At 38.7% G+C, this 13,320-nt stretch overlaps 1 protein-coding gene and 1 long non-coding RNA gene across 7 annotated transcripts; one reads left to right on the top strand and one right to left on the bottom strand.

Annotated features, from left to right (window-relative positions):
* Positions 1-464: 464 nt before the first annotated feature.
* On the bottom strand, positions 465-8,377 carry LOC113591575 (gastrula zinc finger protein XlCGF52.1-like). 6 transcript variants are annotated; one of them, XM_027032129.2, is made up of 4 exons: positions 8,174-8,377; positions 6,660-6,929; positions 4,645-5,239; positions 465-3,757 (listed from the first exon to the last, which is right to left on the bottom strand). In XM_027032129.2, the coding sequence occupies exons 2-4, from the start codon at positions 6,861-6,863 to the stop codon at positions 2,733-2,735; spliced, it is 1,824 nt and encodes a 607-aa protein (XP_026887930.2). In that variant the 5' UTR covers positions 6,864-6,929; positions 8,174-8,377; the 3' UTR covers positions 465-2,732. The 6 variants fall into 6 exon arrangements, with proteins under 6 accessions (XP_026887930.2, XP_035391058.1, XP_035391060.1 ...); XM_035535169.1 differs by lacking the exon at positions 465-3,757 and adding an exon at positions 4,332-4,459; XM_035535168.1 differs by lacking the exon at positions 465-3,757 and adding an exon at positions 4,332-4,462.
* Positions 8,378-9,410: 1,033 nt separating this feature from the next.
* LOC113591577 lies at positions 9,411-10,083 on the top strand. Its single transcript, XR_003412210.2, has 3 exons — positions 9,411-9,515; positions 9,809-9,921; positions 10,045-10,083. It is a non-coding gene; the product is annotated as an uncharacterized LOC113591577 (long non-coding RNA).
* Positions 10,084-13,320: the final 3,237 nt, after the last annotated feature.

Raw genomic sequence — 13,320 nt, forward strand, 5'->3', positions numbered from 1 at the left:
GCAGCAGCAGCAGCAGCTTCAGGGAGGTGGTATAAATTAAATTTCCTTAGTTCAGCAGCAGTGTAGGTCAAGTAGTGTGGATTAAACAAGAGGCTTTGGACAGTACTGAGAATGGACGGGGTCCGGAAAAGACAGCTAATGGCAAGGCCAAAGAGATTAAGAGCTGCGTCATTCAAAAAGTAGAAGAGAGAGGTCAGAGTCAGTCAAAACACAGAGCAGCAGTGGTGATACAGCGATCCAGTCACGATTAGTGTGCAGGGTAAAGTAGCAGTGGCGAGAGCAACTGCACCTGCAAGGGCAGTGGAACGGCAGTAACAACAGGCAGGTCCAACCAGAAATTGTTCCAAGAAATGTATGATTATTTTGTTTTAATTAACTTATGGTCACCCTCCTTAGAATGCCTTTAAAAAAATTCACCCTTGTTTTTTCAGAGAAACCAAACCAATAGCCTTTCACGAAGCACGTCTTAAAAAAAGTGTTTTAATCTTCTTGTGCATGTTTATCAGAATTCACTCAACAACCTTTTCATTACCTACATTTTTTTTATCAAGCAAACTAGTTATGTTTTGTGGTGATAGATACGTTTTGCCACATGACCAGCAATTAATCATTTCTAGAGTCTTCAACAAAAAATAAGGACAGCCTACAAGAACCTACTAGTACAAAGACTCCTGCTATGTCATCATCTTGAAAGGCTGTCGCTAATGTATGAAGCCCTGAATGTGCCAGCTTCAGGAATCAATTCCAGTGGATCATGAACAGCTGTGTCATTTCTTTCACCACTGACCGTGAGTCATGGGCACAGGCTTGTGAACCAGTAACACAATAGAAAGGGGAGCCTTTATTGCTCGACCAATATCATTTAGCAATGAAACAAGGAAAGGATCTTAAAACACATATACGATGATTACGAATTTACTAAAATTGTCACATTGTGTTGTGCATACACCTAGCGATTAGGGCTAGGCACCTCAGGTGTGTGTGGGGGGGGAATAAATTGGTTTAAGAGAGTGGAAAAAACAAAGACTGCATCAAAATGCAGATAGGATGATGAAAGGTAAATAAAATATGGATTTACATGCATCATACTAAATGAAGAACAATACCCAATGTGTTATGATCAGAGGTACTTGCAAAGGTTTCAAACCTGTGAAATTAGTAAGGCACAAACACCAAGCATCTGACATTCAAAGACAAGCTAGCGGACAGAGTAGCCATTGCTGGCTACTCAGAAATGGACAACTGGCTAAACCACAGTGACATTTCAATTCCTATGATCTGCTTGCAGAAACAGGCTCAGCTGTCACACAGAATAAGGTACAATTATCTTTTTATAGTATATATTTAAATCAGCAAAAGTGAATCATATGTACGACATGCAGAACGTTATATTATTTTTAGCTTATCAAGAGTTTTCTCAGTTTTGCATGAGGGTGAATGTAGTTGGGGGTTCAAAGTACACAACGGAAGGGGTTGCCTGTCCAGAAAGGTTGAAACCCCTTAAACTAGGCTACAAGGACTTCAAGGAGACACACTTTGGCTTGCACAGGAAAAAGGCAGAATGATAAGTTTTGTACAGGACTAGAACAAATATTTTAATTTGGTTCTAAGCCTACCTGTGGGTTATGAATATTAATCTGCATTTGGAACTTATTCATCAGTGACATGTTTTCTTCCTGTGAAGTCTCTGTGTTCCATCAAGGGATGAAATCTCTTGTTAGTCAGGTTAATGAGAATACACATTTCTTTTTAGCAGGATGCTGATGATGCGCAACCATGTACATCTACAGCTACTGGACCTCGATGGCCGATCATCTCCTTTATTTACTAGAGGAAATCAAATTATCCTCTACTAGTGCATTGAGAAATGTTACACTGTCACGTGTAGAGACCATATCATTGAATGCTAAAAACTCAAAAATCAGCAGTTACTTTCGACAATGTCATTATCTTTACGAACCTAAGGGCATGAAGTAATGTTTGCAAAATGGCATTCTACCCCTTTAGAAATACGTCCAAGTTCTGTGACATCCTCCCAACAGCATGGTGTCTCAACATCACAATAAACTGATTCTTAGGTTCCAATCAAGGTTTGGCTTTATAAGAGAAATATGCCAGTCATACCACCTACCTGCCTACAGAGAGTAGGGGAAGTATTTTCTTACAATTGCCCTACTCTGTGCAGTTTCCTTCCTAATCACATGAGGGCTGCTATAAGTGCATTTAAGAGGACAGTAAAGATCTCTCTCTGCTATGATTAGTGTTTTAATTAGCCTGTAATTAACCTGTAACTGCTGCACTTTTATCCTTTGCTTTACATTTTGTTTTTACTTATTCAGATCGATTTGTATTCTATTTCCATTACATGTTTTCTGCAAGGCAGCTTGTAAACCTATTTTTTAAAATGCCTTATAAATGAAGTGGATGAGTAAATTTTAAAAAAAAAATTTTCATTATTATAAATCACTACATGGTAATTTTGTTTACCAACAAAAAGCCTTAATGGCCCCAGTGTATGAGAGGACCAGAAACACAAATGGCTCAGGCGCCATGAAGAAGCATGGCCAGCCAAGTCCTTCAGGATCTGAGAGAAAGAAAACAAAGCTCGTTTTGCCTTTTAAACAGACAAGCAGGGAAGTTGCACAAGTCAAGCCAGAGTTGTGCAAGAAACTGAAAACAAAACCCACTATTTCACCAATCCATGCCCACCCAGAGAACACTGCCACCTAGCCTTAGCTGAGGGCAGTGCACCTCATGTGTTTTTTCTTGTGAGAGTGAAAACTGCCCAGGTAGGCAAAGGTCTCTGAACACACTGTACAGCGGTAAGGCTTCTCCCCAGAATGCTTCCTCTGGTGGGTTTTTAAAGTGTCCAGCCTAGCAAAGGTTTTCTCACACTGAGAGCATTTGTAAGGCCTATCTCCAGTATGAACTCTTTTATGCACACTAAGACTGTAAGGTTTATTGAACCTTTTTCCACATGTAGCGCACATGTACGGCCTTTCGCCAGTGTGTATTCTCTGATGCGTTAAGCAGTCCTTCAACCACGTGAATGTTTTCCCACACTGAGCACAGAGGTAAGGCTTCTCCCCTGTGTGTATTCTCTGGTGACACAGTAAATACCTCATTACTTTAAAACTCTTCCCACAGTGAGAGCACTTGTGAGGCTTTTCTGCAGTGTGTAATTCTTCATGTGCTTTTAAACCATGGGATCTGCAAAACGTTTTCTCACAGAACGAGCACTGGTATGGCCTCTCGTTTGTGTGTGAGCGTACATGGTTCATACAGTGGGTTTTGTAACTGAAGCTCCTGTCACAATAGGAACACTGGTAAGGTTTTTCCCCTGTGTGAACTCTCAGATGTGCCTTAAGATTCCCTTTACAGCTGAAACGTTTCCCGCACACGCTGCAGTCGAAGGGCTTTTCACCATGCCTCGCCTGGTGTGCTTTAAAGACAGTGAGCTTAGTGAAGACCTTCGCACAGGGGGAGCACCTGTATGTCTCTCTTCTTGCATGTAAACTTTGGTGAACTTTGAGATTGCCTTTAGTACTGTAATTCTTCCCACACTCGTTACAGTGGAAGGTCTTCTCTCCGGTGTGTTTCATCATGTGTGTTTTCAGATAACTCTGTGTGGAAAATCTTTTCTCACACTCTGTGCAGGTGAAGGGTTTTAATCCATATTTAGTGTACTTCCTTTTCACATGATTTAGCTCCTTGGACGGAAAGGACCCACTGCATTTAGAAGACGTTCTGTTTACACCTGAAAGAAAAGGAAAATAAATAAAATGTTACATACATTTCTAAACACAAATACTATATTTAACAATAGGTATTGTATAACCTATTATATTATTGTATTATTATAAAATTGTATAAGTTATGTGGAAAAAAGTCAAACTTTTAAAATTAAAGGCTATAATCAAATTCATAGTACACATTTACATTATTTTTAATAATAATATTTTCAAGACCAATGCAAATTCATTCCTATTCAAAACAATGCCTACAATAATCAAGAAGAAGTGTTTAAATATAAGGTGTTTAAAAGCGTATCTGTTATCCAATAATAAAGTAGTAAGGGCACAATAAACAAAGACAAGCTCTAACTAGATCTGACAGCCAGATTTTTGGCAAAAATTATTCATACTTGTGTGAAAAGACCTGCAAGAACAAATGTATAGTTGAACTTCAATTAGAATTATTATTATTATTCATCAGTGATCCTGCCTGAAAGCTACCAGGATGTAAACTAAACGTAAAGCTGATTAGCCATATAGTTAATATAAACAAACCAATGTAAAGCTGATTGTCCATACAGCACCAGATGAGCTGAAATCAGTTTTGTTTTGCCACGTGACTTATGTGCATGTGTAGGTCAGTGCAGGGTCTAGCAGGGCTGTTTGATCAAACAAAAAGTCTTACTCCTTCAAGGCCCAATATCTGACTCCTACCCCATGGCACTCTGCTACGTAAAACAAATAAAATACATTAAAAAAAAAGTTGCAGTTTTTGCTTCTGTACCAGTAATGCAAGAACAAAGGGCAATGTACTTTTTTGAAGCAAAAGGTCAGAATTAAAAATGTCAGAGAAGACAATAGGATGACAAGAAAATCTGCAGTACATCTCATATTTCTAAGACAGGCTTACCTGAAGGAACAAAATCATCACCATCATCATCACCATCACCACAGTCACCCTCATCATCATCATCATCATCCCCAGCACATTCAGCATCATCACCACCACTCTGGTCTCTCTGTGCTATGATGTTTCCATTCAGCTCCAGAATTTTCCTGCAGTCCACAAGTCTAACCGAACATGTCTTTAATGGAGACTGCATTGTGTGCTGGTCTCCTCCATCACAGTCAGAGTCCAGGGACTCTGTAGGGTTTGGGTCACTATAACAGTGTAGAGAGAGACTAGGTACATCCTCCTGCAGTGTGGACTGATTCTCATGGTCACATACAGACTCCAGTGCGGCAACAGAGGCCTGTTCAGGTCCACAAACAGAAGACTGACTGGGTTCATCCTCCATGTTCTGCAGTGTGTGCAGGTTAAGAGTGTTACAGTCAGGTTCCAGTGTGACTGTGGGGTTTGGTTCAGTTTTACACACCGGAGACTGATTGGGTACATTCTCCATGTCCTGTGGTATATGCTGGTCTTCACCACTGTGATCAGAGTCTTGTGTTTCTGTGCAGTTTAGTTCAGTTTTATAGACAGAACTCCAAGTGGGAACATCCTCCTATGAAAAAAAAATCACAAAAACAGAATCACAAAAAGAGCAACTAGGACTAATATAATTTTAAGTACTGGAGTCAGTTAAGTAACTGAATCCACACACAAACAACTGCACTTGAAAATTTTAAAAACACATCTCAATCAAACATGATTCCTAACCATCTGAAGGATTTCAACAATACTTCGGTTTTTTTTGCATACTTTGTTATATACGTTATACACTGCCTAGCCAAAAAAAAAAGGTCACAGACTAATATTTCCTTGGACTGCCTTTAGCTTTGAATATGGCATGCATTCAGTGTGGCATCCTTTCCACAATCTTCTGCAATGTCACATTTATTTCTGTCCAGTTGCATTAATCCCCCCCCCCCCCAGATCTTGTATTGATGATGGGAGATTTGGAGCACTGCGTAAAGTCTTCTCCAGCACATCACAAAGATTCTCAATGGGGTTCAGGTCTGGACTTTGTGGTGGCCAATCCATGTATGAAAATGATGCTCCCTGAACCACTCTTTCACAAAGCATGATGAATCCTGGCATTGTCATCTTGGAATATGCCTGTGCCATCAGGGAAGAAAAAAAATCCATTGATGGAATAAGGTGGTCATTCAGTATATTCAGGTAGTCAGCTGACCTCATTCTTTGGGCACATAACTTTGCTGAACCTAGACCTGACCAACTGCAGCAACCCCAGATCATAGCACTGCCCCCAGAGGCTTGTACGGTAGGCACTAGGCATGATGGGTGCATCACTTCAGCTACCTCTCTTCTTACCCTGAGGCACCCATCACTCTGGAACAGGGTAAATCTGGACTCATCAGACGACATTATCTTCTTCCATTGCTCCAGAGTCCAATCTTTATGCTCCCTAGCAAATTGAAGCCGTTTTTGCCGGTTAGCCTCACTGACAAGTGATTTTCTTAAGGCTACAAAGCTGTTTAGTCCCAATTCCTTGAGTTCCCTTTGCATTGTGCATGTGGAAATGCTCTTACTTTCACTATTAAACATACCCGAGTCCTACTGTTGGTTTTTCTACGATTTGATTTCACCACACGTTTAAGTGATCACTGATCATGATCAATCAAGATTTTTTTCCGACCACATTCCTTCCTCGAAGATGCAGTGTGTGTAATTTTATATATATATATATATATATATATATATATAATGTGTGTGTGTATATATATATATATAATGTGTGTGTGTGTATATATATATACACACACACACACACACACACACACACACACACACACACACACACACACATATATATATATATATATATATATATATATATATATATATATATATATATATATATATATGGAACACACAAACAAGAAAAAAATATCCTCGATTTTATTTTCCTTCTTTATGTTGAATTACTTCAGTTAAAAAAATGCCACAAAAAAGCCACAAACCTTAGAAAGTTTTTCTGGATTCTGATTTAACTTTCTCTCCAGCACTGCAATCACTTTTCTCAGTTCACAGACTTCTGTTTGTAGGTTACCAATATCCTCCATGGAGAGGTCCGTCCCTACTGACTTTGTGCAGGATGCGTCAGAGTCACATAACAGGTGTAACTCCAGTAGAAATTCTCCTCTTTGCTCACTGCAGCCCTCCATGCTGTAGTGCCCAGAAATTTCCAGTGGTAGAGTCAGTTTTGCCTTTCAGTTGCTTTGCTTGACTAACTGAAAAGAAACCCACATGTTCACAAGGAGTTTTGAATACATTGCTTTTGCCCATTTTGCTAGATCTTTATTTTTTGTGTTACACAATGAGCAAACACTAAACACTATTTAGTCATCACCAGCTCTTATCATAAGTCTGGAAATACCAACAGTTCAGTGTGTCCATCTCTGATCCTTGTCACCAATAAAAAGTAAGATGCAAGACCATGTATGTGTCCCAACTATGAACATGACAAATTCAGCAACAGTACACATAAATGCATCAACTCAGGTTTGTTTTAATAACCACAGACCACAAATCACTGAATGTGCCATGTTCTCATTTATTTTGAGGTATAAAACCACCAAGAGTCAGACTAATAGATTCTCTTTACAGTAGAAATGCAGCCCAAAAACATTCTTTAAATCTTTTCATATTACAATGATATTAATTTATATATTTCATATTTACAGCATTTAGCAGGCAGCCTTATCCAGAGCAACTTACAAAGGTGATGTCATTTACTCATAGAATATATCCTAGCTAGTACAGCAGGTGAACTAGAATACTGTAGAAATACAGGGATCAATGCAGATGCCTAGAAGTACAAAATACATAAGCTTTATCTTAGACAATGATAAGTGCAATAAACAATAAGCATAGAGACTGTTAAGTCAACATCAGTGTAAACAATAACCTACGTATTAAATCTTAGTTGAATTTATAGCCTATATTTTAGAAAATGCGTATTTTAGATTTTAATCAATCAGTTTTTAAATCATCAATGTTAGGATGAAAAGAAGAATAAGTTCTTAACTAATTTATGATCATATGTTCATTAGTACTTCATCCATGTCTGTAAAAGCAAACAAAGTGCGCAACAAATTCACCACAGGAATTCACGAGTCCCTTCACAAATAAGAATTTCCGCCGTCGAATAAAAAGCAGCGAGTAAGTCACTAATTTCAGTGCTGTATAATGGTGAGTCACTATTTTCTGTGCTGTACAATGGTGAGTCACTATTTTCTATCACAGACAACGCTAGCTACAACAGTCGAAATCCTTTATGAGCAGAACGAGCCGAAACCTGAAATTTCTGTATATTCAACAACATATACATGTACGAGAGAGTGGGTAATAAACCGGAGACGCTATCAGTTCGTCATTGCAGAATATGATGGGAAAAGATAATAACATTGCATTAATTTGAACAAACCCATAGCGTAGCTACGCGGGGCCCTCCCAAACACTAGGCCTAACTTACCTTAATGTGCACGTAGTTTTCGAGGTGCCTTTAAACTTCATTGCACTATTATCTGGGAGTTTATTTAACGCATATGGTACGAGCGTTTCTAAAAATCACTGTCAGGAGGGTAGAAACATGAATGATAAACGTAGCTAACTAAACTTCTGCCGCGACACAATATTCCCCTTGTGTGTCTTTGGAAGTTTTGTTCCGTCCCGTAGTCTTCGCAGTAGAGCGAAGTTCGGAGCGTACGTCGCTGTGGTCACTAGGACCCCAGGTAGATGTCTTTTGCCTGCCTGGTTTAAATATTGGTGTTCTGGCATTCATCCACTAAGAACATTTTTCCCTCTTTCTGTGTAGTCTGTATAAGTCAACAAATATAACCTTGCATACATGCATGGGGGCACCTACAACTTTTCAAATAAAAATATTAGATTATATGATTTTAAGACACAGTTTTTACATTATTTCCAAAAGTAATGAAATGTTTGTTCTTACTAAAACAAGATTAATTTAATAAGACAGATTGATCTCTTAAATATAGATAAATATAAACAGTTTTACATCTTTATCTCAAACCAAGCTGAACACTAGAATGATGGGACTTAATTTAAAGATGCCGTATGTAAGTGCACTTCTTGAAAGTAAGTAATACATGTGGTGTGCATGTAAGATGTCTGATCACAGTACAAGTAGCTTGTAAGATTTCAGGCAGCTTCTTCAGGATGCAGTTGTGGCCTTATGTAAGGATTCCCATCGGCGGATGGTATGATCCACTGGAATTCCAGGATTTAAGCATGGTTTTGCAGCAAGGACGGCATACAGGGTTCACCACACCAAAAGTACAGGACACCTCCAGAGTGTGCTCAATCTATTGGTAAAATGGTGAAATTAAAGGGAAAAAAGAAAATAAATGGTTTGAAAAGTAAACAGCAGTTCAATAGGACTCTAATGCTCCTCAGGCATTAATCAACAGTCCTATTAATAAACACTGGACGAGGTTCTAGGACCAGGCAAAGCTAGACTTAGATCCTGTCTTACCAAACTTCCGTTCTTCATCATCTTCACCCCCCACCCCCCCACCCAGGGCTAAACCAATATGCAGGGGATTCTACAGAAGAACAATAAAATCTATTTCAATATAATACAATGTGTCCATGTCAATCCTGTGCACAGTTCGATGGCCATTATATCAATATATTTACCGTTAAACGTGAACATTTATTGACTTAGTCATTTTCTCTCCGCAGGTGTTCTTCTTTGGCAGCTCCCCCCTACCCTTGTATGGTCATGGGCCCATCTGACTTGTACAGGGGTTGGAGCTGCTCTTGCTTTCACTCTTTTGGAACACGGATCGTAGGTAATTCCACTTGTTGCTTCGCTACCTGTTGCAGCAGGTATCGCTACTGTCTGGCAGGTGACATGGTGATGGAACAGCTTTCTGGCTTCATCACACCTAAACATCATTATCTTGAGCACTGCCCTGAACTCATCAGTCATAAACATTAAAACAAGAATATTCCCTTCTCCTCTGCTCTTTCACTACTGTATGTTTTATCTGGTGTATTTATATTTTTTTGTGGAGACTATCAGAGAACATTTGTGGAATCTTTTGGGTGCCATATTCTCATATTTCATCTCTCCTGATTTCAGCAGGTTGACATACTTCTCATGGTGGCATCCAAGGTGGTTGTGTTTGTGGAGGTCAATTTGAGCTGTATAGAAAAGTAGACACAGAGCATGAAGGAATAAAAGACAAACTCAGTGTGAGATCCATAACAATAATGACAATAACTGTTTGATACTATTTATACTGTGTAAGGTCAAATAAAAATATGTTGAAACAGAAGTAATTAAAAAAAAACTAACAGCGCTTTTTTTTACAACAGATGTTTTCACAAAACAGCTTTACAAATGTCTAAATCCAAGCCTCCAGTAAGCAAGCCAAGGGTGACAGTGGCAAGGAAAAACTCCCTAGAGCATGAGGAAGAAACCTTGAGAGGAATCAAGACTCAAAGGTGGGGAGCATCCTCCTCTGGCTGACAACGGTCACCTCATTAGTAACAATTTTAAGAGAAAAATAGTTAAATAATAATAAAATGAAAAGAAAAAAAAAGCAATTAATGTCTAGTTCAGTTTTCTAGAAGTCCTAATCTGGTCCCAATGATGTGTGCGTGTCCGAAACCCATCCCACACAAGAAAGTCCATCAAGGGCAATGGAGATGTAGTTGGCTGGGGTGGAGGTGTGGTGCGCTACAGCAGGGGACATCAGGGGCTGGTGGGAGTAGCTTGTTATTTGAATGATGACAAACATAAAAATGAAGAAGCTGTACTTGTGAAAAGTGGTCACTGTCTCTTCTTTCTATGAGTGTTCAGTCAGAGGCTTCTTCAGCTCTGCTACAGTAAGGTCCACTACAAGAATCATTCCTGCCCACTGCAGTAGTTATATACAATGACTTACTTCTGTGCAGCTAGAGAAGAGACTCCTTCTCTGAATTTCTAATACACATGGTACATCAATTAGCACATAGTGCATGTTTACATTATCGCACTATATCTATTTTTGTACATTTTTACAATATTTGCAGTATATGTATGTTTTTTATTCCATTTGTGTCATCTATCTATCGATCTATCTATCTATCTATCTATCTATCTATCTATCTATCTACAAAGATGTGGTAAAGCATCGGTTTTCACTAGTTAGATTTCTTAGGAGTTCAGATATAATCTTAAAAAAATGCACCATATCCACTCATTTGAATAAACTAACTGATCAGATAGATTAGATGTGTTCATTCGGGCTGGACATGCAGAATAAATATTTATAAGGTAATTACTCTCTGTCTCTCATTCCTGAGAAGAACTGTTCAGATATTAGGCTATTAATCCATGCAGCCAGTTCTGGTACCAACTGAATCCTCCTCAGAATGTTCTTGTCATCCTTACCACTCACACTGCCCTCAAAAACACCCATACTACCCTCATACACCCCAAACTGCCCTCATACGCCCATACTGCCCCCATGTTACCGCATTACCTCATAAACCCCCATAATACTGCATACTCCCTCAAAAACAACAACAACAATAATAATAATAGTTTTAATTTATATTGTACATTTCTCCAACTCAAGGTCACTTTACAATAACAATTCAGTGGGAAAAGAACTCGCAGCCCCATACCCCCTTTAGACCCCCCAATACTTCCCCATACCCCCACATTGACCTCCTAAACCACCATACACCCCCAACTGCCATCATAAACCCCCAGGTTACCCTCATACTGCCTCATACCCCATACTGCCCTAATACACCATACATACACCCCCACACTGCCATCATAAACCCTTATTCTACCACACACTACACTCATAAAGCCCCATACCCCCAGCTAGCCAGCTCTTTTACAAACTAAATCCTACTCAGAATGTCTTTGTCATCCTTTGCAATGCTGTGGTTAAAAGTGTAACAGAGTGCATAATGGTAAGATTAACCTGTGATGAGGTGCTCACTGGGATTTTACTGCAGGCATTGACTCTTCAACTAGGGCATGTGACTGAAGAGATTCCCTTTCTGAGCCAACGGAAGGGTCCATCATTTTAGTATTGTTTCCCAAACCATATATTTTTTGTAAATAGCATAATCTCTGGGACTTTCTGCCCTCATGCTAAATTTAAGTAAAAAAGTCCAAAAGCTGAAATTTCATAATTTTATAATATAAGATTAGTGCCAGATACTGGAACAATACAATTCCTGTTAGATACCAAAAGAAACATCATAAAATGGCTCCAGGTTTCTGAACATATCTGCTGTCAGAATTGCTACAATATGCTTGTAACGCAGAGTGACAGTGAGATGGATGCTAACGAGATTTATTAAGATTTATTAAGATTTATTAAGGGCAATTCAAATGTCAGGTTTGTTGTAACAGTCCAGTGTCACAAAGCCAACAAGAACAAATCCGGGGAAACATGATAATGCGCAAAAAAATTAAACACAAAAATCCGGAAAATAAATGAACATGCCACATAGAAACAAACAACCACATAGAAGATGTAATACAAGGCAGGACAGCGAACATAACAGAGGCTAGAAGACAGGGAGCAAGAACACAAGGGCTTGTACAATGTTTATATCCTTTGAGTATTTTACGCAGTTCTGACAGGGAGGCCAAAAATATTACTAGTAATGGTCTATACGCTTTCAAAGTACAATGGAGATTTTATTGATGCATTTACAGATATGATGAAGCTATTATTAAAAAATAAAAACTTGGATGCAACTATGTTAAGTAATTACTGACCTAAGTCAGATCTACTGTTTATTGGGAAAATCACTGAGAATTTTTTCAAACAACTTACTGAGTTCCTATCTGCAAATGGCTGTTCACACAAATTTCAGTCAGGATTTCAGTCTACTCACAGTACTCAGACTACTCTAATCAAGTTAATTAATGATATTCGTTGAACACAGAATCAAGGAAGCTGTCAGTTCTAATAGTGTTTGATCTATGTGCAGCTTCATGCTGTAGACTTCTTATAGGTAGGTTCAGTTCATATGTGCAAAGCAGGTTAATTATTTTGTTGAATTAGAAAATAAGGTTTCTGAAAGCTTCAGCTTGGACAAATCCTAAAACTCTCTGGGCTGTTGTAGCACAGCTATGCAGATGACACTCAGATTCACGTAGCCCTTTCCCCAGACAACTATGGTCGCTGTAACTCTCTGTCAGTGCAATGAGCACGTCATGAATGGGATGGGCCAAGACTTTCTGCAACTGAATAAAGGTAAAACATAGATTATTATATTTGGTGAAATTAATGAAAGTCACAGACTAGCTGTCTACTTGGACTCTAAACTCTATTTCATAACCTATATGTACTAATAGACTCTGACCTCAGTTTATCAATCACATAAATTCAGTAACTAAGTCAGCATTTTATCTTAAGAACATGAACAAGATCAGATTTCTTGACTAAACCATATATAGAAAAACCTTTCCATGTTTTTCTCTAGAGCAGACTTGACTACTGTAATAACTTCTTAATAGGACACCCAAAAAAGACAAACAGCTTCAACTGACTCAAAATGCAGCTGCTAGAGTTCTCACCAGGAGAAAAAGAAGAGAACAAATCACCCCCATTTTTACGTTCTCACACTGCCTAC

This window comes from Electrophorus electricus, chromosome 16, assembly GCF_013358815.1.
Source record: "Electrophorus electricus isolate fEleEle1 chromosome 16, fEleEle1.pri, whole genome shotgun sequence".
Classification (NCBI taxonomy): domain Eukaryota; kingdom Metazoa; phylum Chordata; class Actinopteri; order Gymnotiformes; family Gymnotidae; genus Electrophorus; species Electrophorus electricus.